The sequence below is a fragment of the Coloeus monedula genome (genome assembly GCF_965178545.1).
Source record: "Coloeus monedula genome assembly, chromosome: 23".
In the NCBI taxonomy this organism is placed as follows: Eukaryota; Metazoa; Chordata; class Aves; order Passeriformes; family Corvidae; genus Coloeus; species Coloeus monedula.
The window spans coordinates 5,319,294-5,344,373 of NC_138803.1; the positions used below are offsets into that span (position 1 = coordinate 5,319,294).

The 25,080-nt window shown below is 55.2% G+C and overlaps 2 protein-coding genes across 2 annotated transcripts; one reads left to right on the forward strand and one right to left on the reverse strand.

The window, feature by feature from the left end:
- Positions 1-3,279: 3,279 nt before the first annotated feature.
- On the forward strand, positions 3,280-19,439 carry CNTN2 (contactin 2; the record flags this gene model as incomplete). The annotated part of the gene is made up of 22 exons (XM_082296370.1): positions 3,280-3,334; positions 7,273-7,417; positions 8,051-8,226; positions 8,498-8,593; positions 8,904-9,113; positions 9,682-9,781; positions 9,992-10,167; positions 11,145-11,281; positions 11,734-11,863; positions 12,705-12,855; positions 13,118-13,245; positions 13,556-13,731; positions 14,682-14,802; positions 15,142-15,300; positions 15,436-15,585; positions 16,143-16,213; positions 16,428-16,662; positions 17,431-17,546; positions 17,882-18,068; positions 18,270-18,382; positions 18,468-18,636; positions 19,330-19,439. 22 exons carry the CDS (start codon positions 3,280-3,282, stop codon positions 19,437-19,439), a joined length of 3,111 nt encoding a protein of 1,036 aa, XP_082152496.1.
- Positions 19,440-23,624: 4,185 nt separating this feature from the next.
- On the reverse strand, positions 23,625-24,401 carry TMEM81 (transmembrane protein 81; the record flags this gene model as incomplete). The annotated part of the gene is made up of 1 exon (XM_082296114.1): positions 23,625-24,401. One exon carries the CDS (start codon positions 24,399-24,401, stop codon positions 23,625-23,627), a length of 777 nt encoding a protein of 258 aa, XP_082152240.1.
- Positions 24,402-25,080: the final 679 nt, after the last annotated feature.

Consider the following 25,080-nt stretch of genomic DNA (forward strand, 5'->3'; position numbering starts at 1 on the left):
GCTGAGCTACACCCCAAGACCCCAAACCCCTCTTTTGGTCCTCCTTTGGAGACTTGGCTGCTCAGGGTGGGTTTGGAGTGGCCCAGAATTCCTGCAGGACCTGGAGCCACCAGCAGATCCGAGCCCAAAAAAGCTCTGGGAAGGCTGAACCCAGACTTTTCCTCTCAACCCATCCCTGAGCACAGGCGGATTTCCAGGAGGACAAACCCGTGACCATGAACCCGTTTGTACCTCCCCAGCCCCGCTGTGCCGAGACAGACACGATGTCCCCAGCCTCGGAAAGGCTCTGAGGATCAGAATCCAGGGAACATCACACGCCTGCCCTTTCCAGCTTTAGCCACGATCCCGAATAAAAGAGGCGCAGGAGGAATTCCAGCCCGGCCCCCCTCCGGAGCCATCCTCCCCTCGGGAATGCTGCGGCAGAAGGAGCTGCCCCACTTAATCCCAAATGTTCCTCTGGTCGCTGAGTGCTGGAGATGGAATGACACTGATTTATCCCGGTAATGGAGAGCGCTGGACGCGGCATCTCCTGCCAAAGTCCAGCTCTGGCCTCCCCGGAATCCCGCTGGGATCATCCTCCAGAGGATGCGGCTCCACAAGCAGAGCTGTGGGTGCTGTTCCAGGCAGTTCCTCCTCTCCCAGCACTCCTCGAAATCTCCCTGAGCTCCCAAACTCTGCCTCCCGCTAATGGATCGCTCCCAGACCCCAGGGGCTCCGGAGGGACGGGATAATGGGGTGATTTCCATCCTGCCCCGCTCCCGGAGGGGTCGGTGACAGCCTCCATTAGCGGCGGTGACAGATCCCCTTTCAGGACAACAGAAGGCTCTCGGGTGGCTGTCAAAGTATCCCGGGAAGAGGGGAAAAAACAGCTCCCGGTGGCCCTTCCCTAATTAGGGATGAGAGCAGGGCTCGATATCCAATGCAGAGTGTTCCCAAGCTTTGCAGGAGCTGGGGTCAGATCCAGGATCAGGAGATGGGGTCAGATCCAGGATCGGGAGCTGGGGTTGGATCCAGGATCAGGAGCGGAGGGTCAGATCCAGGATCCACAGCTCGGGGTCGGATCCAGGATGGGGAGCTGGGGTTGGATCCAGGGTGAGGAGCTGGGGCTGGATCCAGGATGAGGAGCTGGGGTTGGATCCAGGATGAGGAGCTGGGGTTGGATCCAGGATGAGGAGCTGGGGTTGGATCCAGGATGAGGAGCTGGGGCTGGATCCAGGATCCACAGCTCGGGGTCGTGGCTCTGGAGATGCCCCCGGGTTCCCCAGGTGTGAGCTCGGAGCAGCCGCCCCTCAGGCACAATCTGAGGGTGGCAATCGGGATCCCCGGGGATTATCTCATCCAGCCTCCAGCTGCAGAATGACTCGGACTCAGCACTCAGAGAAATTCCTGTTCTTCCCTCACGTCTTTGCCAGGCCTGGAGCTGCCGGAGGAAAAACTCCCCGAGTTTAATGTGCAGCCGCAGGTGCAGGAACAGCTCCGCTGCTCCTGCCTCTCACAAACCCCGAGGAAAGGGAACTGCAGAGATTTGGAAAAGTCAACTCATTAATTAGTGCGGGGCTGGCATCTCCTGCAACCCCACAGCGCGCCCGGCTCAAAGCTGCCCCTTGTCCCCGAGGCGGAGGGCCAGGCCAGGGGAACAAAGGGACAGTGTTGGCTGCAGGGCCGTGGGCTCAGGACGCTGTTCGGGGCAGGATTCTCGGTGACATCAAGTGACTCCATGTGACAGAGCCACTCCAGGGCTGCTGCAACGAGCGTGGGAGCGTCTCCCGCCCCGCTGCGCTCCGTCCCCAAATTCCCTGTCCCCGACACGGCTCGTGCCTCTCCCACCAGGAGCTGCCACTTCCCCCTGGCACGGGCTCCTTCCTCCCCGGCCGGGCGGGATAATGAAGCTCCAGTTTTATTTTGGGGCCTGTCAGGGAACAAAAACCCGAGCAGGGCTGAGGGTGGCAGGCTGGGATCTGCTCCCGGTGCTGGGATCCAGCCCTGGGACCCAGGCAAGATGAAAATCCAGGATTTGGGATGCTGGTAGCAAAATCTTCTCTCTGGGTGAGGACACAAAGAGGCCGGGCGGGTTTTGCAGCCCGGAGGGGGTCGGGAAGCAGAGCTGGGCTCTCGCTGTTTGCTCAGGTGCGGTTCGAGCGCTGCTGGTAATGAGGGGGGGTTGTGAGGGGGCAGAGCATCCCATGGGATGGGCTAATCCCTGCTCCGAGGGGCTCGGGGGCAGACAGATGGGCAGGGAGAGGAGTGGAAGCAGCACCAGCTGGAGCAGGGGGATGAGCAGCAGGAGCGGCCCAGGAGCTCTTGGCAGCATCCTCAGCTCCTCACTGAGTGTTCTGGGGAGGGCAGCGGGAAATGAGGCTCTGCCGGGCTGGGGGAGCGCTCCGTGCACCGTTTCCAAAGGCTTTGTTAACAAAGAGGGATAAACCAGCCCAAAATCCCCGCTGGAGTTCTGTGGGAAGGGGTGCTGGAGGTGGAGCTGCTCCCACAGAGGGTTCAGGGAGCAGGGGCTGCACAAAGAGCTCAGGGTTTGGTTGGGGGTTTGATTTTTGGGATCTTTAAGGATCGCAGGAAGCTGTGGAGGAGGCTGGAAAAGCCATCAGGAAATGCCCTGGCACTTAAAGAGTTTCAATTAAAGATTCCTTTGTCACAGAATCCCAAAATCCCAGACTGGTTTGGATTGGGAGGGACCTTAAAGCCCATCCAGTGCCACCCCTGCCATGGGCAGGGACACCTTCCTCTGTCCCAAGGTGCTCCAAGCCCCATCCAGCCTGGCTTGGGACAATTCCAGGGATGGAGAATCCTGTTCCAGGGCATCCCCACCCTCACCAGCCAAGAATTTCATCCCAATATCTTCATTATTTTCACAATAAAATCGAATTATTTCTCCTGCGTCACCCCCCTCCCCACCAATATCCCGTGTGTTTCTGGCTTGGTGTTTTCCATCAGAAACGCTTGGAAAGGAGCATTTACGGAGGAGGGGGGGGGAAGAATGGGAAACAGCAAAGGAGGAGGGACAACAATTCCCCACCCAGATTTGTCCCATCGGGGACAAAAAGAGCTCCTTCAGCCGCTCCCGCTGCTCCGGGCACCGCTGGAATTCTGCCCTGCAGTGACTCTCCGTCGGGCTGGTGGCCAGCGGGGAGGCACAGCTGGACTCCGGAGCCTCTGGAATCGCATGGAATGCCCGGGGCTGGAAGGGCCCCGCTGACCCCGCTCTGTGTCCCCCCCAGGGCCGCCGTCCCCACGCCCCCGTAGAGGCTCCGCAGGACCCCGCGCAGGATGGGAGGCGCCGCTGGATTCATCCACACTTCCCTGGCCGTCGGCACCTTCCTGGGTAAGAGATTCCCGTGGGAGAGGCGGGAGGGGCTGGCGGAGCTGGGACATCACCCGGGATTCACCGGGAACCGCCTCTCCACGGCGGTGCCCAATCCCAATTCTCCGGGAGGTTTGGGATGTGCTGTTCCCAAATATCCCTTTGGGCCAGGAATGTTTGACACACGCGGCCCCCTCTCAAAATCCAGATTTAGGGAGGTGCAGGAAGAATTTCCTCCTGCCTGTGGGATTCCACACCCATTTTTCCAGGGATGCCTTGCTGGCAATATCCCACCTGCAAAGATCCCCCTGCTCCTTAGGGAGCATTTCTGGATGTCAGGGAGCATTTCTGGATCTCAGGGAGAAATCCCAGATCTGAGGGACATTTCTGGATCTCAGGGAGAAATTCCAGATGTGAGGGACATTTCTGGATCTCAGGGAGAAATCCCAGATCTGAGGGACATTTCTGGATCTCAGGGACCATTTCAGGATTTGGGGGATGATTTCCAGGTCTCAGGGCCCATCCCTGGATCTCGGAGAGGCTCAGGCTGCTCCCTGCAGGTCCCTTTTCCACAGGGAGACATTTCCTCTCTGGCTGAGATCGGATAATGTCCTCCAGCCAATCCATCACCCCGGGCAGAGCCGGCTGGCCTGTCCTTATAAATATCCAATTACCTTTTAATGTTCTCTGCATCCCCGAGGAGGCCCAGGCAGGGGGGGCTGCCCTGGATCCCGAGGCAATTATCCCGCTTGGAAATTGGCCTGACCCCGATGCAGCCCCGGAGCCGGAGTTGGGGTCTCCCATCGACCACCTGAGTTCAGGCAAACCTCCCAAAAATCGCTCCCTGGGGAGGCTGGGAGGGTGATTTTCACTGAGCTTCAGCTGATGAGGCCACGGAGCTCCGGGAGCTGGGACAGGGAGAAATCCGGGAAACAAGAGGAGGGATCGGGACAAAAGGATGGATGAGGCTCAGGGAAACATTATGGAGTGGGAAAGGAGCCAAAACCTCCAGGTCTGGAGGGAGATTTAAATATTTAAAGCTTCTGAAGTGCACAGAGACCACTCTAAAAGCCCAAACTCTCCCCAGCCTTCGTTCATTTGGGAAAACCTCTGGAAAATCTGGGAATCCAAGCCCTGACCTTTTGTTCCTTAGAAAGCTGCTCGTTTAAAATAACCCAAAATAAACCCTCGGCTCCTCAGAGAGCTGCTCCTCAAGAAAACCCAAATCCCGCTGGATGCTGGGCATCAATTTCCTATCAAAGCCATTTATTGCCCAACTCCCTCCCGTGATCCAGAGGCTCCAGGGCCGTGCCGTGGATGTCTGCACAACCAGAAATTCAGCTTGGAAAACATTCCACCGAGGAAATCCGTCCTTTCCTGGGCTCCAGAGCTGGGCTCAGCACAAAGGCCAAGTGCAGCCTCCTGTACACCTGTGATTTCCAGGCCTGGCTCTCAGCATATTCCTAAAAATATCCTAAAAATAACCCAAAAGGGAGGCTCTGGAGTCACCTCCCTGCAGCTGCTTCTCCAAATCTTCATTTTCAGCTGCTCTGCTTTCACCTGTTTCCTGTTATTTTGGTGCTTGTTATCATTTTCCCTAATACTGAAGGTTGTTCCAGAGGCGTGGTGGGGTTTTTCCCATCATTCCAGCTCTCCCAGCTGGGTGGAACATGGAAAATTCCCAGCAGGTCCCTCTGCTCCTTTGAAATTTGGCTTAAAAACCTTTATTTTGTGCCTTTCTTCTCCCTGTTTTCCAAAGGCCAGAGCATCCAGGACAGATCCTGCATTGGCAACGTTAAAAACTGGGAATTCTGGGGTTGGAGAACTGGCCCAGAGCAGACTTGGAAGTTCTGGGATTTATCAGTTCTTAATTTTAACCTTGTCCCCACCTTGTAACTGTTTAATTAGTGCTTTAATCGACCCCTGATTTGTTTAATGAGTCAAATCCAAGCGTTTCACCCCCAGCACCTTGGAATTGTGGATTAAAACTCACCTGAACTCCTGGTATCGATTCCAAGTGGGAAAATCAATGCCTGGCACTCGCAGCCGTAACCTTGGCAGGGACAAAGGGACAGCAGAGGGACACAGGCTCCGGGTGGCATCGGGAGGGAGGATGAGCCTCATTTGGCTCGACTGGAATAAAAAATCCCATGGGAAAGGGCAGGGATGGGAGTGGCACCAATAGATATTTTATTTGTTAAATAAATAGAAATTATTTACCTTATGCTCCCTAATTAATCCCCAAACTAAAGCTGTTCAGCCTGGACCCTGTCACCGCCATCTATCAGAGCACAATTAACTCATCTATCAGCACACAATTAATTCTTTCTCATTAATTCCCCATTAACTCATGATTGGTTTTCCCCCCTGGTCAGCAGAGTTTATTCCAGCTGGGACTGACCCGAACGGGAGAAATTTCCAGCTTTTCCTTTAGGAATGGAACCATCCTGGCAGGAAAGCAGCGCTGGCTGGGAGGAGAAACATCTCCCGAAATGCTGCTTTTCCTTAATTCCAAAGAATCCAAGCTCGCTGCCTCTCCCTGTGTGGCACCGGGGACCATCCCGCTGCCGGAGCCGGGATAATTGCCTGGAGCAGGGACACGGGGAGCAGCTGCTCCCAGCCCAGAGCCAATTACCAGAGCTCCTCTCCCACCCCACCCCATCCCACCCCATCCCGTTGCAGCCTCCTCCCGGAGCAGCCGGAGCGCGAGGCAAACCCCGGGAGCTGCGGGTCAAGGGCTGCTCCCGCTGATCCCAGGCTGTTCCCGGCTGGAAGCGCCTCTTCCATAAAACATCCCGCTCCCGGGAATCACTTCATTTACAGGGGGAAGGAGACAGGTTGGCGTTGGCACAGCGGGTTGGAGACGCTCATTAATTCAATTACAGAGCAGGGAAGGATCCTGGAGCCGGGGAAGCAGCTCGGAGCTTATCAGTGCTGGTGGCTCCTTCCCTGATAAGAGCCAGGCGTCTCCGGGGGGACAGGGACGGGCAGGACAGACGTGCTGGCAATTATCCCACCGGCTGTTCCTGCAATACAGAGATTTCCAGGCAGATCCTGCCTCGCTCTCGTTCACCGTGTCCCTTCCTGGCCGGGTTTGGAGCACTCCAGGCTGTGGGAGGTGTCCCAGCCCACAGCAGGGGTGGAACGGGATGAGATTTAAGGTTTTTCCCACCCAAACCAGTCTGGGATTCTGGGGTTCCCCCGTGTGGAAGGGGAGCTGCTGGGTGGGATTTGCTGTTTGTGTGAGGCCGGAGGGCAGCTGGCACTTCCCAGTGGCACATTGTCCCCAAAGGGTGGCCCGGGCATGGTGTGGAGAAGGCAGGTGGGGCCTTTGTCGCTCTTGTTCCTCCCCGTTCTCAAAACCAGAGTCAAACCCATGTCTGAACACCCCAAAAGCAGCTTCAGGCTCATCCCAGCCATGGAACAAAATGGTTTGTACTGGTTTGTAGTGGTTTGCTCTGGTTTCCACACCAGTAACAAACTGGTTTGAGGTGTCAGGAGCTGGTGGTGCCACAGGGACAGAGGGGACCTGCCAGGTGTATTCAGAGCCGGGAAGGTCCCGGTTCTCCCCTCTCCTCCCTCATCCTGGAGAGGATTTAGGAAGAACGAACCAGGCAAAGTCTGCACAGGCAGAGGAGGAACCTCAGGGACAAGGGGACATCCAGGTATTCCCAGCTCCAGTTCTGCCTGCACGTGGCGTTCCAGGAGGTCCCTGCTCCTTCCTCCACGTGTCCCCAGGAATGCCGGTCCCTCTGGAAGGGCGGGAATGGTGCGGGATGCTCGGTGGGAATCGCAGGTTGTGTTCCCATGGCCGGGGCGGGGCTGTGCTGACAGATGGGGCGCGATCATCACATTGCTCCTTCTCTGCTCCTCGCTGCCGGGGACACCCTACAAAACTGAAAAGGAGGATTTTTAGGAAGAGCCGAGTGGAGCTGAGCGGGTTTTCCCCTCTCCCACAGTTTGGTGCCAAGCCCAGAGCGGCACGAGGAGCTACGGGCCGGTGTTCGAGGAGCAGCCGTCCCACACGCTCTTCCCTGAGGGCTCGGCAGAAGAAAAGGTCACCCTGTCGTGCCGGGCACGGGCCAAACCTCCCGCCACCTACAGGTGAGCTCGGGGCTCCCTCTGCACCAGGAACGGGATAAATCCATCCCAAATTCTGCTTTGCCTCCTGCACTTTTATATATGGAAAATTATTGACTTGGGAGTGAGATTCCTGGTCCTGTGAGGAGCTGGGAAAGGGGCTCAGCCTGGAGAAAAGGGGGATCAGGGGGAATTTCTGGCTCTGCACAACTCCCTGACAGGAGGGGGCAGCTGGGGGGGATTTGGGATCTTATCCCAGGGAACAGGGGCAGGAGGAGAGGGAACGGCCTCAGGCTGGGCCAGGGGAGGCTCAGGTTGGACATCAGCAGGAATTTCCTCATGGAAAGGGTTGGAAAGGGCTGCCCAGGGAGGTTTGGAGTGCCCATCCCTGGAGGTGCCCAAGGAATTCCCGGATGTGGCACTCAGAGCTCAGGGTGGGGATCGGACACAGCTCAGACTCGATGATCCTGGAGGGCTTTTCGAACCTCAACAATCTCACAGTTCTGAGATGTTCCACCCCTCCTAGGGCACAAAATCCAAAGCTACGAGATCCAAATCCACCTCCAACCCCACCCCAGCTGGAAAACCACCAGGCACAGCCCCACAGGTGCGGCTGTGGGGATTTATCCCTGTCCCTGCTCCCGTTTCTCCCGGCAGGTGGAAGATGAACGGCACGGAGCTAAAGCTGGAGCCGGATTCCCGCTACAGGCTGGTGGCTGGGGATTTGGTGATCAGCAACCCCGTGAAAGCCAAGGATTCCGGCTCCTACCAGTGTGTGGCATCCAATTCCAGGGGCACCGTGGTGAGCAGGGAAGCCTCGCTCCGCTTTGGCTGTAAGTTTGGCACCACCAGGTAAATTAAACGCAACCACAGTTAGGCTGGGCTTAAACTGGAAATAGGCTGGAGGGAATCTCTCCAACACATCATCCCACGGAGAAATCCCCTGGCGCTTCCATAGAGATTTGGAGGATTTGGAGTATTATGGAGAAAGCCGATGACATTTTTGGATCTCCCTGTGCCCAAACGAGCCCGAGGAGGGGCAGAGGAAATGCAGAGGTTCCTCCAGCTGCTTTTCCCTGTCCGGGTTTCACTCTGCCTGTTCAGTTTTGCAGGAATTCTCGGCGGAAGAGCGGGACCCCGTGAAGATCACCGAGGGCTGGGGGGTGATGTTCACCTGCAGCCCCCCGCCCCACTACCCAGGTAAGGGGGGCACAGCAGGGCACGGGGCCCCCAGGTTTTCTGGGAAATTCAGGGAAGGAAATTCGGGGTTAATTCAGGGTTTGTAAAGCAACAAAGCAGAGGCGGGACTTGGTGTGTCCATGCAAGGACCAGTTCCAGCCTGGAATCCCAGTGGGTCCATCCCACCCAGGAAGACACCAACAACCTGCAGAGTTGATTCCTTTCCCTTTTTTCCCCTATGGAAGGACCAATTCCAGCCTGGAATCCCACTGTGTCCATCCCAGCTGGGAGGACAAACCTATCCAGTTTATTCCTCTCCTTTTTCCCCCAGGTTTATCCTACCGGTGGCTCCTGAACGAATTCCCCAATTTCATCCCGGCTGATGGGAGACGTTTCATCTCCCAGACCACGGGCAACCTTTACATCGCCAAGACGGAGGCCTCGGACCTGGGCAACTACTCCTGCTTTGCCACGAGCCACATGGACTTCATCACCAAGAGCGTCTTCAGCAAGTTCTCCCGCCTCAGCCTGGTTGCGGAGGGTCAGTGCTCTTGGATTATCCCAAAAATGCCAATTCCTACGGGAAAAATCCAAATTAATGAGCCACTGCAAAGCATTTGGGATCCACGGCGCCCAAATCATCCTCCAGCTTCTCTTAAGAGCTTCAAAAATATGGATGGGCTGGGATGGGAGGGAAGCAGGGATCTCTCTCCAGGATTCCCTGTTTCCCATCCGTGGAGTTTCTCTATTTTTAAAGGATGTTTCTGGGGCAGGGAAAAGGGGATTAAACAGGAGGAAGGCCTGGATAGACATGGATTGGAGCAACCTGGGATAGTGGGAGGTGTCCCTGTCCATGGCACAGGGGGACTGGATGAGCTTTAAGGTCCCTCCCAACCCAAACTATCCCAGGATTTTGTGATTCTTGGGAATGACGGAGCCTTGAGGTTTTATAAAGAGATTTCTAGAGATTCAGCGAGAAAAAGAAAATTAAACCTCTGTCCCCTCACCCGAACACACAAAGGGGTTGGGAAGTCCCTCTGCCCTTTGAGACCCCCGGGTGGCATCTTGGTGTCACCCAGGTCCCCTGAGCGGTGTTTTCCCTGCAGCAGATGCCCGGCAGTTCGCACCCAGCATCAAGGCCAGGTTCCCTGCGGACACCTACGCTCTGACTGGGCAGGCGGTGACCCTGGAGTGCTTCGCCTTTGGAAAGTGAGTGCAGCGTCCGCATGGATCGGGATCAGGATCAGGATTGGGATGGGGAGGGAATGGCAGAAAGGGAGGGAATGGCAGAACTTCCACATGTCCTCTCTCCAGTGGAAGCGCGGAGAGGGAGGGGAATGGGAAGAGGGAGGAACAGGACCGAGGTGGCCACATGAGGACTGAGTTCAGCCCCAATTCAGCGGATCGGCTTTTCCGCAGCCCCGTTCCCCGGATCAAGTGGAGGAAGCTGGATGGGCCGCAGTCCTCCAAGTGGATCGGCAGCGAGCCCCTGCTGCAGATCCAGCACGCGGGATTTCAGGATGAGGGGACGTACGAGTGTGAGGCGGAGAACGCCAAAGGGAGGGACACCCACCAGGGCCGCATCATCATCCACGGTAACGCATCCAAACGAGTCCCTTATCCAAGGGGTCACATCCAAACGTGTCCTTTATCCACGGTAACACATCCAAATGTGTCCCTTAGCCAAGGGGACACATCCAAACGTGTCCTTTATCCAAGGGGACACATCCAAACGTGTCCCTTAGCCAAGGGGACACATCCAAATGTGTCCTTTATCCAAGGGGACACATCCAAATGTGTCCTTTATCCAAGGGGATGCATCCAAACGTGTCCTTCATCCAAGAGGACACATCCAAACGTGTCCTTCATCCAAGGGGACACATCCAAACGTGTCCTTTATCCAAGGAACGCATTCAAACGTGTCCTTCATCCAAGAGGACACTTTTAAACATGTGTCCTTCACCCAGGGAAGTGTCTTTCATCCAAGGTAACACATCCAGGTTACCTCAGCCTGATGCCAGTTTTTCCTGAAGTTCAGGAATGGCCTGAAGCTGAGAGAGGGAAGGTTTAGAGGAGACATCAGGAGGAAGTTCTTTGCTGTAAGAGTGGTGAGGCCCTGGCGTAGGGTGGATGGGGATGGTGGCACAGGGGATGTGGCTTCCCCATCCCTGGAAGTGTTCCAGGCCAGGCTGGGCGGGGCTTGGAACATCCTGGAATGGTAAATGTGTCCCTGCCCACAGCAGGGGTGGCACTGGGGGATCTAAGTTCCCTTCCAACCCCAACCATTCCATGATTCCATGATTTGATGACTCAGGAATGGCTGCATTTACTCTTAAGAAGAGAAACCAATTCCCCAGCCCTGGGTTCTGCCCTGATCTTGCGCAGCCAGGGCCCAGCAGGACCCGGCCGTGCCTCTCGCTGCACAAAAGGCCAGGGCTGTTCCCGTGGCAGATCCCGCTGTGCCAACAACTGCGCCGGCAGCGCTGGCACGGGGACATCCTTCTGCCAGCCTGGCACCGCCACCTCTCAGCTGAGCTCCTCGGCTCTGCCCCCTCTCTCTTGTCCCTTGCAGCCCAGCCCGACTGGCTGGATGTGATCTCGGACACGGAGGCCGACATCGGGTCCGACCTGCGCTGGAGCTGCGTGGCCTCTGGCAAACCCCGGCCCACGGTGCGGTGGCTGCGGGATGGGCAGCCCCTGACGTCCCAGGTACCCCCAGCCAGCTCTGATCCCGCTCCTCCAGCCCCAGCCCCTCCTCCTGCCTCGCTCCTGCATCCCAGCCCCGTCTCACCCCGCATCCCTCCTCCATGTGCCCCCATCAGGCTGCGAAGCCACGGCACGATCCCCAGATCCCCATCCCAGCCATTGCTTCGTGCAGCTGCAGGGACTCGGGGCCGGTCAGCAGGGAGGACAAACAGCGCCTCGTGCCTGTCTCGGTGTCACGTGCATGTCGCTGCTCAGGTGCCTCAGCAAACAGAGCCCGGCGACGTGCGGGAGTGACCACACAGACATAAAAGCAAATCCTGCGTTTTCCCCCTTGGAAAACCAGGCCGGCCTCGAGGAGTCTGTGACAAAACTCAACCCTGACCCAGCTGAGGATTGAGTTCCATTTTTTTTGTTTGTTTTTCTCATCTAATGGGTTCATCCTCTTGTTTGCACAGAACCGCATCGAAGTGAGCGGTGGAGAGCTGAGATTTTCCAAGCTAGTCCTGGAGGACTCTGGCATGTATCAGTGTGTGGCTGAGAACAAGCATGGCACAGTTTATGCAAGCGCTGAATTAACAGTGCAAGGTAATTCCTCATTTCCCAGAGCTCTGGGTTCCAATGGGACACTGAAAAAAATCTCTTCCTAATATCCTGATGTGATCCTGCTATTGTGATGTCGCAGCGAGATGGGAGCAGGCAAAAACTGCTTCGCTCACCACTGAAGTGGTTGCTGGTTCAACAGGACTCTCTGCAAGCCTTTAAATTTTCAATCCTGTGTGAATCCTCTGTGAAAGGGAACAAAAAATTCTGTTTAGCCACAGGAAGTGGACAGGACAGCAGCACTACAGCTGCTCTTCCATTACAAATTCCTCTTTTTTGAAGGAAAGCGGTCCAAAAAAAAAGTTCAGCCTCCATTCCACCTGCTTTGGTGGATGGTGACTGGACCTGAGCTCTGCCAAACTTGTTCCATGTTAGTCCAAAAATTTATCTCCTCGTGGAGATGCCAGAGATAAATTAAAGGCCCTGAGCACCAACTGCTCATCATTAACACACCAAGGCCAACAGGTAAATCCCAATTCCATCTGCAGTTCCAGGAGGAGTTTCAGGCAAGCTGGATGTCTGCGTTGGTCAGGATATTGAAGAGATTATCCTCGACATGTTCCAAAGCAGCTGTTGTTGTGTCTCTCAAAGACCTTGCACTTGTTAGGGTCATTCCCATCGCTCCGTCCCACGTAATTCCCGCCTGGCAGGCGCCAGGATCCACCCAGCAGCTGAGGAATTCCTCCCTCATCCCGCTCTCCAGACTCTGCCTTGCTTCTCTTACCGAGCCATCCAACAGCAAATCGATTCCCACTCACACGGTGCTGAAATTCCCGCAGGGCAGGGTTTCTAATCGTGCCTTAATCCTCTTTTTTTATCCCTGTAGTCTTAGCTCCAGATTTTAGACTAAATCCCGTGAAGCGGCTGATCCCGGCAGCCCGGAGCGGGAAGGTCATCATCCCGTGCCAGCCACGAGCAGCACCGAAAGCCACCGTGCTCTGGACCAAAGGGACAGAACTCCTGGTCAACAGTAGCAGGTAGCGGCACAGTCAGCTTCCACCTAGAAAATGTAGCTAAAATCATATTTTTTTTTTACCAGAAGACTGGACTCAACGATCCAAACGTGCTGCTGCATCCCTGAATTTTGTTATTCCTCTAATTTCCTCTTTAGCAAACTCTTACATAATATTTTCCCACCTGTTTTTGTCCCCAGTTTCTCTAAAATCAGAGGAAATTCCCAAATGTGCAGCACGAGCCAATCTTTTCACCTTCCTTTGTGTGGCTCCCCTTCCTTTGCAGGGTGACGATTACGGCAGATGGGACCTTGATCCTGCAGAACATCAGCAAATCCGATGAGGGGAAATACACCTGCTTTGCCGAGAACTTCATGGGCAAAGCCAACAGCACTGGAATCCTCTCTGTCCGAGGTAAGGATGTTCATTTGGGGTCAATCGAGTCAGAAACGGCTAAGAATGAATGATGTGATTTTTCTCCTCTCCTCATACTCCCAAAAACCAGAAGAATCGGGGAATCAAAGTAATTTCAGGTGGAGAAGCAAAACTTCCGCCTGACCCACCAACAAATGGCCCCTGAGAAAAGCGTTTCCATTTTCTAATCCCTCCTCTTCCTCCTGTGAAGCTCCAGCTGTTGGAGCGGGATGGGGAGTTGGGAAGGGAGGGTTTGGATACTGGGATGGGATATTTGCAGCTAACGGCCCTCCCCGCTCGTTCCCTGCAGATGCCACCAAGATCACGCTGGCACCATCCAGTGCTGACATCAACGTGGGCGAGAACCTCACCCTGCAGTGCCACGCGTCCCACGACCCCACCATGGACCTCACCTTCACCTGGTCCCTGGATGATTTCCCCATCGACTTTGACAAGTCCGAGGGGCACTACCGGCGAGCCAGCACGGTGAGTCCAGAGGGAATTCCGGACCGTCCAAAAGGATGGAAGATTAATTCCATCCTCATTATTTGAGGGTTTGTGCCCACCAAAGCCATTCCATCACCTTGCCCGGAGCAGCTGTGAACTCCACATTCCTGGAAGTGTCCAAGGCCAGGCTGGATGGGGCTTGGAGCAACCTGGGACAGTGGAAGGTGTTCCTGCCCATGGCTGGGGTGGATGGGATGGGCTTTAAGATCCTTCCCAATCCAAACCATTCCATGATTCCATGATCACTCCCCTCCTAAACTGGAGGGGAAAGTCTTGTGGATAAAGGCAGGCAGACATCACTCCGTGGTCACTCAATGGTCACTTCATGATCACTCAACGATCAATCAGTGATCACTCAATGATTGCTAAATGATCGCTCAGTGATAGATCAATGATCATTCAATGATTGACCAATGATCCCTTAATGATCCCTTAATGATCACTCAATGATTGACCAATGTTCCCTTAATGATCACTCAATGATCACTCAATGATTGCTAAATGATCACTCAGCGATAGATCACTGATCACTCAGTGATTGACCAATGATCCCTTAATAATAACTCAATGATCACTCAATGATTGCTAAATGATCATTCAGTGATTGATCAATGATCACTCAATGATTGATCAATGATTGCCCAATGATCGCTCAGTGATTGACCAATGACCCCTCAATGATCACTCGTTGATCACTCAATGATCACCATCCCAAGCCAAACAAACCCAGCACAGTCTTGGCCTTGGTCAGGGCTGGATCCATCTCAGATCCATCCAGCTCCATCACCCATGGGGGAATCCTTTCCCATCTCCCGCTTCTTCACCTCCACGACAACCCAAACACCCAAACACCCAAACCCTGCTGAATTCCGGACCATGATCGGGCGCCTTCCGACGCTGTCCCCGCTGTGTTCTCCCGTTCCCTGCAGAAGGAGGCCATCGGGGACCTCAGCATCTCCAACGCGCAGCTGCGGCACTCGGGGCGTTACACCTGCACGGCCCAGACCGTGGTGGACAGTGCGTCCGAGTCAGCCACGCTCACTGTCAGAGGTAATTCCTGTGGGAATGTTCCCTGCTCCTGAGAAATCCAAAGGAATGCCACACTGCAAGGATAAATCGCTTTTGCCTTGCAGCTCCCTCACCATCCAATATGTCCATGATAAAGTTTAGTGGGTTTTATTTTCACTCCAAATTTGGATTTGATCATCTTGGAGGTCTTTTCCAACCTTCCCAACCAGGCTTAGGAGCATTTCCAGAGGCTAAAGCTGGAAGTGAGGCTTTCCAGCTTCCAGAAAAGAAAGGCCTGATGTGAATTTAGGATTTGCACAACGCACAGAGTGTTAAACTTCCGGATCTTCCATCTCAGTGACACATTTCCCATCCCCCCAGGACCTCCAGGCCCACCCGGGGGGCTGGTGGTGAGGGACATCGGTGACACCAGCGTCCAGCTGAGCTGGAGCCGCGGCTTCGACAACCACAGCCCCATCGCCAGGTACCTCATCGAGGCCCGGACCCTCCTGTCCAGCCAGTGGAAGCAGATGCGCACCAGTGAGTGTCCCCACGGCGGCACTGGTGGTACTGGTGGCACTGGTGACACACTGAGGCCACCGGCCCCCAGCCAGTCCTGGCTCTGTGCTGCTCCTCGCTCTATTCCTTCCCCTCTGGTGCTGTTGGATTTTACAGATCCCGTAAACATCGAGGGCAACGCGGAGACGGCGCAGGTGGTGAACCTCATCCCGTGGATGGATTACGAGTTCCGGGTCTTGGCCAGCAACATCCTGGGAATCGGGGAGCCCAGTCTGCCCTCCAGCAAAATCCAGACCAAGGAAGCAGGTGGGTGTGGGGACAGCCCCAGGTCCCTGCGCCTGACTGCTGGGAAGGGAAGGCTGGATGCTCCCAAGGGATCAATCATCTCCTGGAGAGCTCCTGGAGCTGAGGCCACCACAGGATTTTCCGCCTTTTTGCCCATTTCTGTGTCAAAGACGAGCAGGGTTAGATCTGCATTTCCCAGCACTGCATCCAGCTGGGAATGTTCATTCCATGTCCAGCTGCTTGGACAGAAGGGACGGGAGAACAGCAGGAAAACTGCTCTGAATCCACCAAACACAAACCAGCTCCTTCCTAATAAAACTCCCCTCCCCATCCCTGCTTTTGAGCCCCATCCTTGTCCCCTCAGACACCAAATCCTTGTCCTGTGCCCCCACATAACCCGGTCAGGCACAAGCCAGAATTTCAGGTGGGATTTTCATGGCTGAAAACAGAGCCTAACCCTTTCCTGGGAGCTGTCCCAGCCAGTGACACCAGTGTCGTGCCATGTCTGTGCCCATCTCCATCGCTCCCACCTCCTGAACCCAACCTGTGCTCTTTGCTTTTCTTTGGGGACCTCACAGCACCGACGGTGGCACCGTCTGGGCTCGGCGGCGGCGGAGGTGCTCCCAACGAGCTCATCATCACCTGGACGGTGAGCTGGGGACGGGAAAAGGAAAAGGGTGGGAATATGCGGCATTTTTTGGGGAGAAATCAACACTCCCATCCCAATTTGGACACGAGGTTGAGCCAAGGGCTGGTTTGGACGGACCAAGCCCACATTTCCTTCGGGAAATCAGCGCCGCCATCCCAGTTAGGATGAACCAAAAGCCACTTTGGATGCACCAAAGCTCCCTCTCTCTTCCCAGCCGATGCTGCGGGACTACCAGAACGGGGATGGCTTTGGGTACATCGTGTCCTTCCGGAGGAAGGGCAGCCAGGACTGGCTGAGGGCGCGGGTGCCGCACGCGGAGTCGCTGCACTTCGTGTACCGCAACGAGAGCATCGCGCCCTACACCCCCTTCGAGGTGAAGATCAAGGCCTACAACAGGAAAGGGGAGGGCCCCGAGAGCCTCACGGCCATCGTGTACTCGGCAGAGGAAGGTAAAGAGGAGCGGGAGAGCTGGGAATGTCCAGCATGGAGAGGAGAAGGCTCTGGGGAGATCTGAGAGCCCCTCCCAGGGCCTAAAGGGGCTCTAGGAGAGCTGCAGAAGGACTGGGGACAAGGCATGGAGGGACAGGACACAGGGAATGGCTTCCCAGTGCCAGAGGGCAGGGCTGGATGGGAGATTGGGAAGGAATTGTTCCCTGGGAGGGTGGGCAGGCCCCGGCACAGGGTGCCCAGAGCAGCTGTAGCTGCCCCTGGATCCCTGGCAGTGCCCAAGGCCAGGCTGGACATTGGGGCTTGGAGCAGCCTGGGACAGTGGGAGGTGTCCCTGCCCATGGCAGGGGAGGCACTGGATGGGCTTTAAGGTCCCTTCCACCCAAACCATTCCGTGACTGCACAGACTCCGAATTCCCCGTTTTGTCCAACCGCCGTTCCTCAGCCAGATCCTGCAGATCTGTGTCCATCCGGGAGCTCAGACATTCCTTTGGCTCCCAGAACATCAATTCCAGCACATTCATCTTCTCCTCCAAACACGCAGGGAGACGATTCCCCAAGCCCGGCCCCGACGCCCACAGAGCCTCGGGGCAGACACGGATCCCAGAGCTCACAGCTGTGGCCCTGCTTGTTCTCCTAAATCCCTAAATCCCTGCCCCTCGCTCCGTGACACACCACCAGCTGTCTGCCCACGGGATGATGCTGCGGGAAAACCTTTTGTTCCCAACGGGGCCCAGAGTCAGGAAAGGGATTTTATTGCTGTCTTTCAGAACCCAGAGTGGCTCCTTACAGGGTCATTGCCAAGTCTGTCCTGTCCTCGGAGATGGATGTGTCCTGGGAGCCCGTGGAGCAGGGAGAAGTGACCGGAGTGCTTTTGGGATATGAGGTAGGAGATTCCAATGGGAATGGGAGACACTGAGAGCCCAGCAAGGAAAACTGGCCCGGGTCACGTGAGGTGAAAGGAAACGGCATTTTGACTCCAGAGGTGGGGGATAATTCACACCACGTGGCTCAAATGGGGCTGGCACTGCTGTCTCAGGAGAGATTAAGAGGGAATCATCCCATTTTTCCTGCCTGCTGTCCCCGGGAGGCCGTGGCCTCATTCCTGGGCACACACCAAACAAAACACACGGAGAGCAACAGCCAAGGCTCTTCAGGATGGGCTGAGTTGGGACCTGCAGATCTCTCCTTCCTAAACCCATCGTGTCCTTTTCTGTCCAGATCCGGTACTGGAAGGACGGGGACAAGGAGGAGGCGGCCGACAGAGTGAGGACGGCGGGGTTGGTGACATCGGCTCACGTCACCGGCCTGAACCCCAACACCAACTACCACGTGTCAGTCCGAGCCTACAACCGGGCAGGCACCGGCCCCCCCAGCCCCTCCACCAACGTCACCACCACGAGACCTCGTGAGTGAGCCCTGACCCCTCCACCTTGCACAGGATCCCCCAAAATCACCCAAATTTTGATCTTGGTGCCCTTGTTTGATGTGCTTTGAACCCACCGTGGTGGTGACAGCCCTGCTGAGGTTCAGGAGATGGGTGGGACCAGCACAGCCTTCTCCTCACTCCCTGATTTACCAAATCTCTGTCTGGTTTTGCATCCCTTAGCACCAAAAAGGCCACCTGGGAACATCTCCTGGACTTTTTCCGGCTCCACAGTCAGCATCAAGTGGGACCCTGTGGTGGCCGAGGCAGACGAGTCGGCAGTGACGGGGTACAAGGTACGGCCAGTGGGGCTCAGCTTCTCCCGGGGCTGATCCAAGGAAACCACAGGGAACGGGAATGCAGCATTTCCTCTTCCCACAGATGCTTTACAGGCAGGATTCCCACTCGGCCCCCACCCTGTACCTGGCCAGCAAGAGCCGGATCGACATCCCCATCCCTGAGGATTTCACCCACGCCTTTGTCCAGATCCGGGTGACCGGACCCGGCGGGGACGGGACTCCAGCAGAAGTTCACATCCTCCGGAACAGCGGTACCTGTGCTCCTCTGGCCACATCCTCTCCACTGACCACACCCTCTCCAAGGCCAAATTCCCCTTTCCAAGGTTCTCCAGAGACCCTGGAGCTCCAAGACAGGAGCTCATCCCCAGGACACCTCCTGTCCCTCCCCAGCGCTGTCCCCACAGCCACGCCCCCACAGCACGAGCCCAATCGATTGGGTTTTCAAATCCCGCTCTCCCTTCCAGGGCCAGGGGGAACATCCTCCCGCAGTGTTTTAGGTTGAGACTCTGGAATTGATCTTTTCCAGAATTGATCTTTTCTGGGATGGGTTTTTGGTTTCCTTGAGCTGCTCACTCACAGGAATTCCTGACTCCTCTCCTTCCCCCCACTCCTCTTCCCAAACTCCGTCCAGCCCTGAACCAGCTTTAGGATTTGCAGCCTCCAGACCCCCCAACACCCAACTTCCCGAGAGTGAAGAACTAAAAACTATTTCAGTTTTCCACTAAGAGTGAAACCCCAACTCCGTGGGGCCGCAGCTCCAGCAAATTCCCTCAATTCAGGGAGTGAATTCTCAGTGCCCAGCCCCAAATTCCTGCTCCCAGCATTCCCAGGAGTTTTATCAGAACCAAACACAACAGAACCCCATAAAAGCCCACTCCCCTCAAGCTCCCCGCGGTGTCCGCGCCACCCCACAGCCTCTCCTTCCCTGTTCCCTGTTTTTCCAGGGACGAGCATGATGGTGGAGGACTCGGGGACGAGGCCGGTGCCACACGCCGTGGTCATCACCACCAACTCCCTGCTGATGGTGGCCCTGATCAGCTCCCTGGAGCTCTGACCGCGCGCCGGACACGGCTCCGGACACGCTTCCTCCCGATCCCGCGGGAGCAACGCAACGTTTGGCAAATCCCACTTCGGATCGGGGCAGCACCGCGGGGAGAGGATTTGACCTCGTGGTTGGAAGGGAGGAAGAAATAAAAATCAGCTTTTTTTGCTTGGGTTTTTTTTTGGTTTGGAGGAACAAAAGCTTTCGTACAAGACCTGGGTCTTTAACCGATTAAAAGTTTTTTAAGGAAAACGAGGAAAAGGAAGAATTTTCCGGGAATTCTGCAGCCAACTGCCCCCTCCCCCCACTGTATCCATAGGTTTTTCTGCCTTATCAAGCCATGTATGAGATAACCAGACTGCGAAATTTGACTTTGTTTTTAACTCTGTACAGTGAATTCCAGGGGGGACGGGGACTGAGGAGTTCAGGGAGCAGCAGCGTGTTCCACACCCACCCCAGCACAGCCAGCTCGGAGCATTTCTGGGACAGGATCGATCCCTTTTCCCACAAAAAAGAGCCAAATCCTGCAGGAACCAGCCCAAGGAGACAAAGCCACGGGAGGATCGAGCTCTGCCCCAGCCTGAGAAGCTTTTTTTACACCTCTGGTGTTCACTTGTCTGAGCGGTGAGGTGCACATTCCGTGTTTTCCCGTGTCCCACGTGCTTTTGGGGTGGATTTGTCACCCTGTTTGCTTCTTCCTTTTCCGTTTGGGGAGAAGGGGAAATGGAAAAGGGGATACTTTTCCAGAATCCCGAATTTGGGCAGCTCTGCCTAAAAACGGAGGTGTCCATAAATCCAATTTCAGAGGGACTTCAAGAAGGAATTTTTAAAAAACGACAAAATTAAAACAAAAACTGGAGACTCGAGGAAGCCACCGCTACGATGACGAGGAAAATTCGGACTCGGATTCACCTCCCTGCACTGAGAATTCATCCAGCCAAACTTCCAGGCTTGGATTGGGGCTGCAGAGGTTGAGGTCCAGCCAGGAAGCAGCTCTGGATTCCAGCTCTGAGGCTCAATGGCTGCTGGACATCCCAAGGAAGCAGCGGGATGCTGAGGAGCCCCCCTGCACTCCAGAGGCTGGGAAAAGCAGGAATGCTGAGCTGACACTCACAGGACTGGTTGGGAATCGATGTTGGGATTGGAATCTCTGTCTCCCAGTAAAGCAGTTGACCAAAGTTAACGAGAATTGATTGCTGTTGCTGCCGGTTCCATCCTGAGGGTGCTTTTAGGGAATTTTCCCTGCCTGTAATTCCTCAATCCCACAGAAAGCAGTGCCAGCCTGGGCAGTCCCAATCCCAGAATTTCCTGGCTGGGCCCTGATGTGCAGTTTTCCCACTAAATGCCAATTCCTTGCCCTTTTTATCCAGGTGGTGGCAGAGAAGTCCCTCTCCATACAGGGCAGCTCAGGTTTTGTTAAGCCCAGTTTTGGGCAGTCCCTTCTGCCATTCCATCAATCCGGGCTTGGGAGAGCCCTGGGGAAGGATCTGCCCCGGCAAATCTGGTATTTGGACCTCAGGAAACGACAAAAATCCATATTTAAAGCTCAGAGGAGGAAAAAGCTTGGAATCCTCCTTAAAACCACTTGGAGCTTCCTAAAATACAGCCCAGGGGTTAAAGGTGTGCAGAGGCAGGGAGAGAATGGGAATTGATGGGATTGGAAGGGAGGATGAAGAGAGGGAAGGAAGGGAGGATGAAGAGAGGGAAGGGAGGAAGGATGGAGAGATGGAAGGAGGGGAAGGATGGACAGAGGGAAGGATGGACAGAGGGAAGGATGGACAGAGGGAAGGAGCCCCACACAGCCCCAGCCCCTGGTGCTCCCAAAGGTCCCAGAGCTCCGGGCTCAGCTGTGCTGGGGCAGCTCCTGCCCTGTCCCCGGGAGCTGCAGGGACAGCCCTGGTCACCCTGCAAGGACAGCCCTGGTCACTCCCCAGGGACACCCTTGGTCACTCCACAAGGACATCCCTGCTTTAATGGATTTCTCTCCTGGAGAGGAAAACCAGCAGCGAGAGAGAAAGGTGGGAACAGGAATTCTATCCCAGAGGATCAGGGAATGGGATAACAGCTCCAGGAGCAGAGGACGGAGTGAGAAAGCCCCAGAATCAATTTATGGGGTTTTTTTGCTGCCATCCCATGAGTTACACCGATGTTACTCAGCTGAGAGAAGCCTGAGGAGCTCCCAGGGATTTCTCCACAATCCCAGTGCTCCCAGCTCCTCCTGGATCTGCCTGGAGCAGCCCTGGAAGCTCCCGACTGCTTCCTAAAGCTTGGGACCACAGAAATTCCTGCTGCTGGGAACAGGGAGCACACAGAGTTCCCAGAGAGTCTGCCGTTTCCATGGAGTCTGGGGTTTCCATGGAATCTGTGCCATCCCCACCTCCAGGTGACAGTGAAAAATTGGGAAAAAGAAGTTCAGGCACCAATTCAGAGCAGAAAGAGACACTTCTTCCCCAAATTCCTGCCGTTTATGGTGGGAATTCAGGGGCAGTGGTTAAGAAAAGATGATTTGAAGGGAGAGATGGAAAAAAGGAGTGATGGGAATGTTCTTCCAAAGGTTTTTGCTTCAGCACTGAGCTCCAACCTCTGCTATTCCTTTTCCTGCCTCTCCCTTCCTTGCCCTCAGCCTGTCAAGATAAACATCCCCCAATCCTTAACATCCCTTCAAAAATCGAAGAACACCCTCCAAAAAAAAATCCCATTAAAGGCCCCTTCTGACAGCTGGACCCCAGTGGCCATCCCAGCCCTCGGTCTTCAAATAAAAATTCCAATTATGGATTCATTTTCCCTGCTCTGGGCACCTGGCTCCCCTCAGAAATTAAAAACCCCACAATCCAAAGATGAAGGGGATTTTTGGCTCCCGCTCTGACCTCCCCAGCAGAGCAGGGAGAGCGGGATTGTGCCGGAGCTTTCATCCCGCTGGATTTGGGAATCCCAGCTGGGCCCAAGATGCTGAAATTTCCATGACAAAGAGCAGAGAGGGTCCTGCAGATGGGGCAGCTCTGGACCATTAACTCAAAGCCTGCTGTGATAGGTCATTCCCAATTTTTTCCATGTTCAGGAAGCGAAAAAAATCCCCACAAAACCCTCTGGAAAACAGCTCTGGAAAGTGCCTGGTTTGGTTTTCATCCAAAGAAACAAAACCCAATTTTTCCATCGGTTTTCATCCAAACAAATAAAATGATTTCCCTCCATTCCCAGCTTTTTTCAATGTTAAAGTGGTTTTGTGTCGTTCTGGTAAAAGGAAAAACTCGGGAATGCTGAGGTTTGTAACGTTAGAGCTGCGCTGTTGTTTTCCCGGGATTTGGGTGTCCCTGTAGCTCACAGGGAAAAAGGGATCAAACAACAAATGTGGAAGAAAATTTGGGGAAAAAGTAGTATTTAATAGGTCCTTCCACGGATTCCAGAGCTCCTGGTTTATCCTCATCAACCACCAGGAAAAATGAAAGATCCCAATCCCACTGAGCTGCTCCCGTAAAGATTTTAGGGATGAGCTCAGCTCTGAGTCAGGATCAAACACCCCCAGCTCTCATCTGCTGCTTCCCGGTGCTCCCTGCTCTGCACCACACAGGAATATCCTGGAAAATGCTTTTTCCAGGATGTCATGGAAGGGAATAAACTTCCAGAGGGAAGTGGGGCATCCCTTGTCCCCAGTGCTGGGAGCAGGTGTTGGACTGGAGGGAAACGACACCGGCTCAAAAACCACCTCATTCCTCTCACCCCTTGACTGGGGCAGCTCCATCCCACAGAATTCTTGGAAAGGCAGGAGAAATTTAAGGAAATTGGAGGGAATTTGACAGGAATAAGGATGGGAAGTTAAATTAAAAAAAACCCAAATAGCTCGAGGGAAAACAAAGAGGAGCTGGGAGCTGTTTGCTGTGGCTCAGGGGGCTCCAAATCCCAGCTGGATTATTCCAGAATTCCACTGGAAGCACCTGCTGGAAATGCAGCTCAGGTTCTCCAGCCCTGTCCTGATTTTCCAGGCTCCAAAGTGGCCGAAAATACTCAGTTATAAATTGTGTCTGTTGAAAATAAATGATGAATATCACCCAAAATAGTTCGGGATCCATGGAGTGTCCCGAGCTGGAAGGGAAGGATCATCAAAATCCAGCTGTGGATGACCCCAAGAATCCCAGCCCGAATTCCTGAATTCCTAATCCTAATAAAGAGCCAAAGCCAGGGAATTGCATCAAACTCTGTTCATTTCTCCGCTGCTCTTTTCCTGCAAACGTGGCCCAAGCAGCAGAGCCCGAGGCTGAGCAGGATCCCCACGATTGCTCCGCTCCCGATTCCCAGCACCACTTCATAAACCCCCTGCTTCTCCCACACTTCCCAGTGCTGCTGCTCCCGCTCTCTGGGGCCCGTGGCGTTTCCCGGTTCCTCCCCGTTGGCCGCCAGCTGCTGCTCCCAGGTCAGGGATTTCTGGAAGTCGAGATCCACCAGATGCTGAGGGATCACCCTGAGGCCGAAGTAGATCCTCTTGACGAGCTGGAAGGAGCTCAGCACCTGCACGTCGCAGCGATAGGTCCCGGAATGCGACTCCAGAGCCGGGGAAAAGCTCAGGGAAGGGCTGGGATTGCGGAAGGGATGGAACAGGAGGTCGTTGGTGGTGATGAGCCCGCGGGCGAACCTCCAGGTGTAGCCAAAATCCTGTCCCTCGAAGCTGGCGGTGTCCGGGGACAGGCAGCTGAGCTGGAGGGGTTTTCCCTCGGGAACGCTGAGGTGCCGGAGGCCGCAGATCCAATCGCTGAGGCAGCGGGAATGCAGCAGGGAGCAATTGTGGCGCTCCCCGGCCGGGCTGAGCTCGCACAGCTGCTCCTCCTTGACGCCCAGGCCGCAGGTGACGCTGCAGGGCGTGGAGTTGACCACGAGCCGGGCCTTCAGCCCCAGCAGGATGGGCTCCGATCCCGAGGGAAGCGCCGCCGGAAGGCGGAGCAGGGCGCACAGCAGGACGGCCACGGCGGGGCCGTGCTCCATCTGAGGGGGTTCTTCCAGAGTTCAGCACTCAAATGGGCCCGGAATTGTTCCATGAACCTGCCGGGTTCTTCGGAATATCTCGGACATCCCACCTGATCTAATCCTTCCAGCAGGGAAAGGCCTCCCGGATGTGGAGCTGGAGGCACAACTGAAAAAAGGCACGGCAGCGCATTACTGGATCCAGCAGGGCGGGAATCGCAGGAATTCCATCAGGAATGTTCTTTGAACGGGACAGCGGGATGTTCCGATCCATCAGATCCACTCCGCCCAAATCCCATCAGTTTTGGGTGTATTTGGCAATTTAAGAGATGAAGTCTCCCCTCTCTGTAAGAACTCCCACGTTAGTTTGGGTGGATTTCTGCTGGAAAAGCAGCAGCTCCAGCTGAATTTTCCCACCAAACTCCAAACTGACAGCAGGAATCGCTGCTGGAATCTCCCAAATAACGCTGCGGAGCGTAAGGAAATCCCCAAATCCCAGTTTCTTATGGAGGCCCTGCCCAGTCCTGACTGATACGAACACATCCCGGAGTCTGAAGCGCTCCCCAGATCCAACCCCAACATTCCAACCTCTACTCGGGCTGATCCATGGGAATCCAGTCTGAGCTGGTTTGGCTCCGGTCACTCCGTGTCCACACCAGGCCCTGGAGCCGTTCCGATGGGAGCAGCTCTGATGTCACAG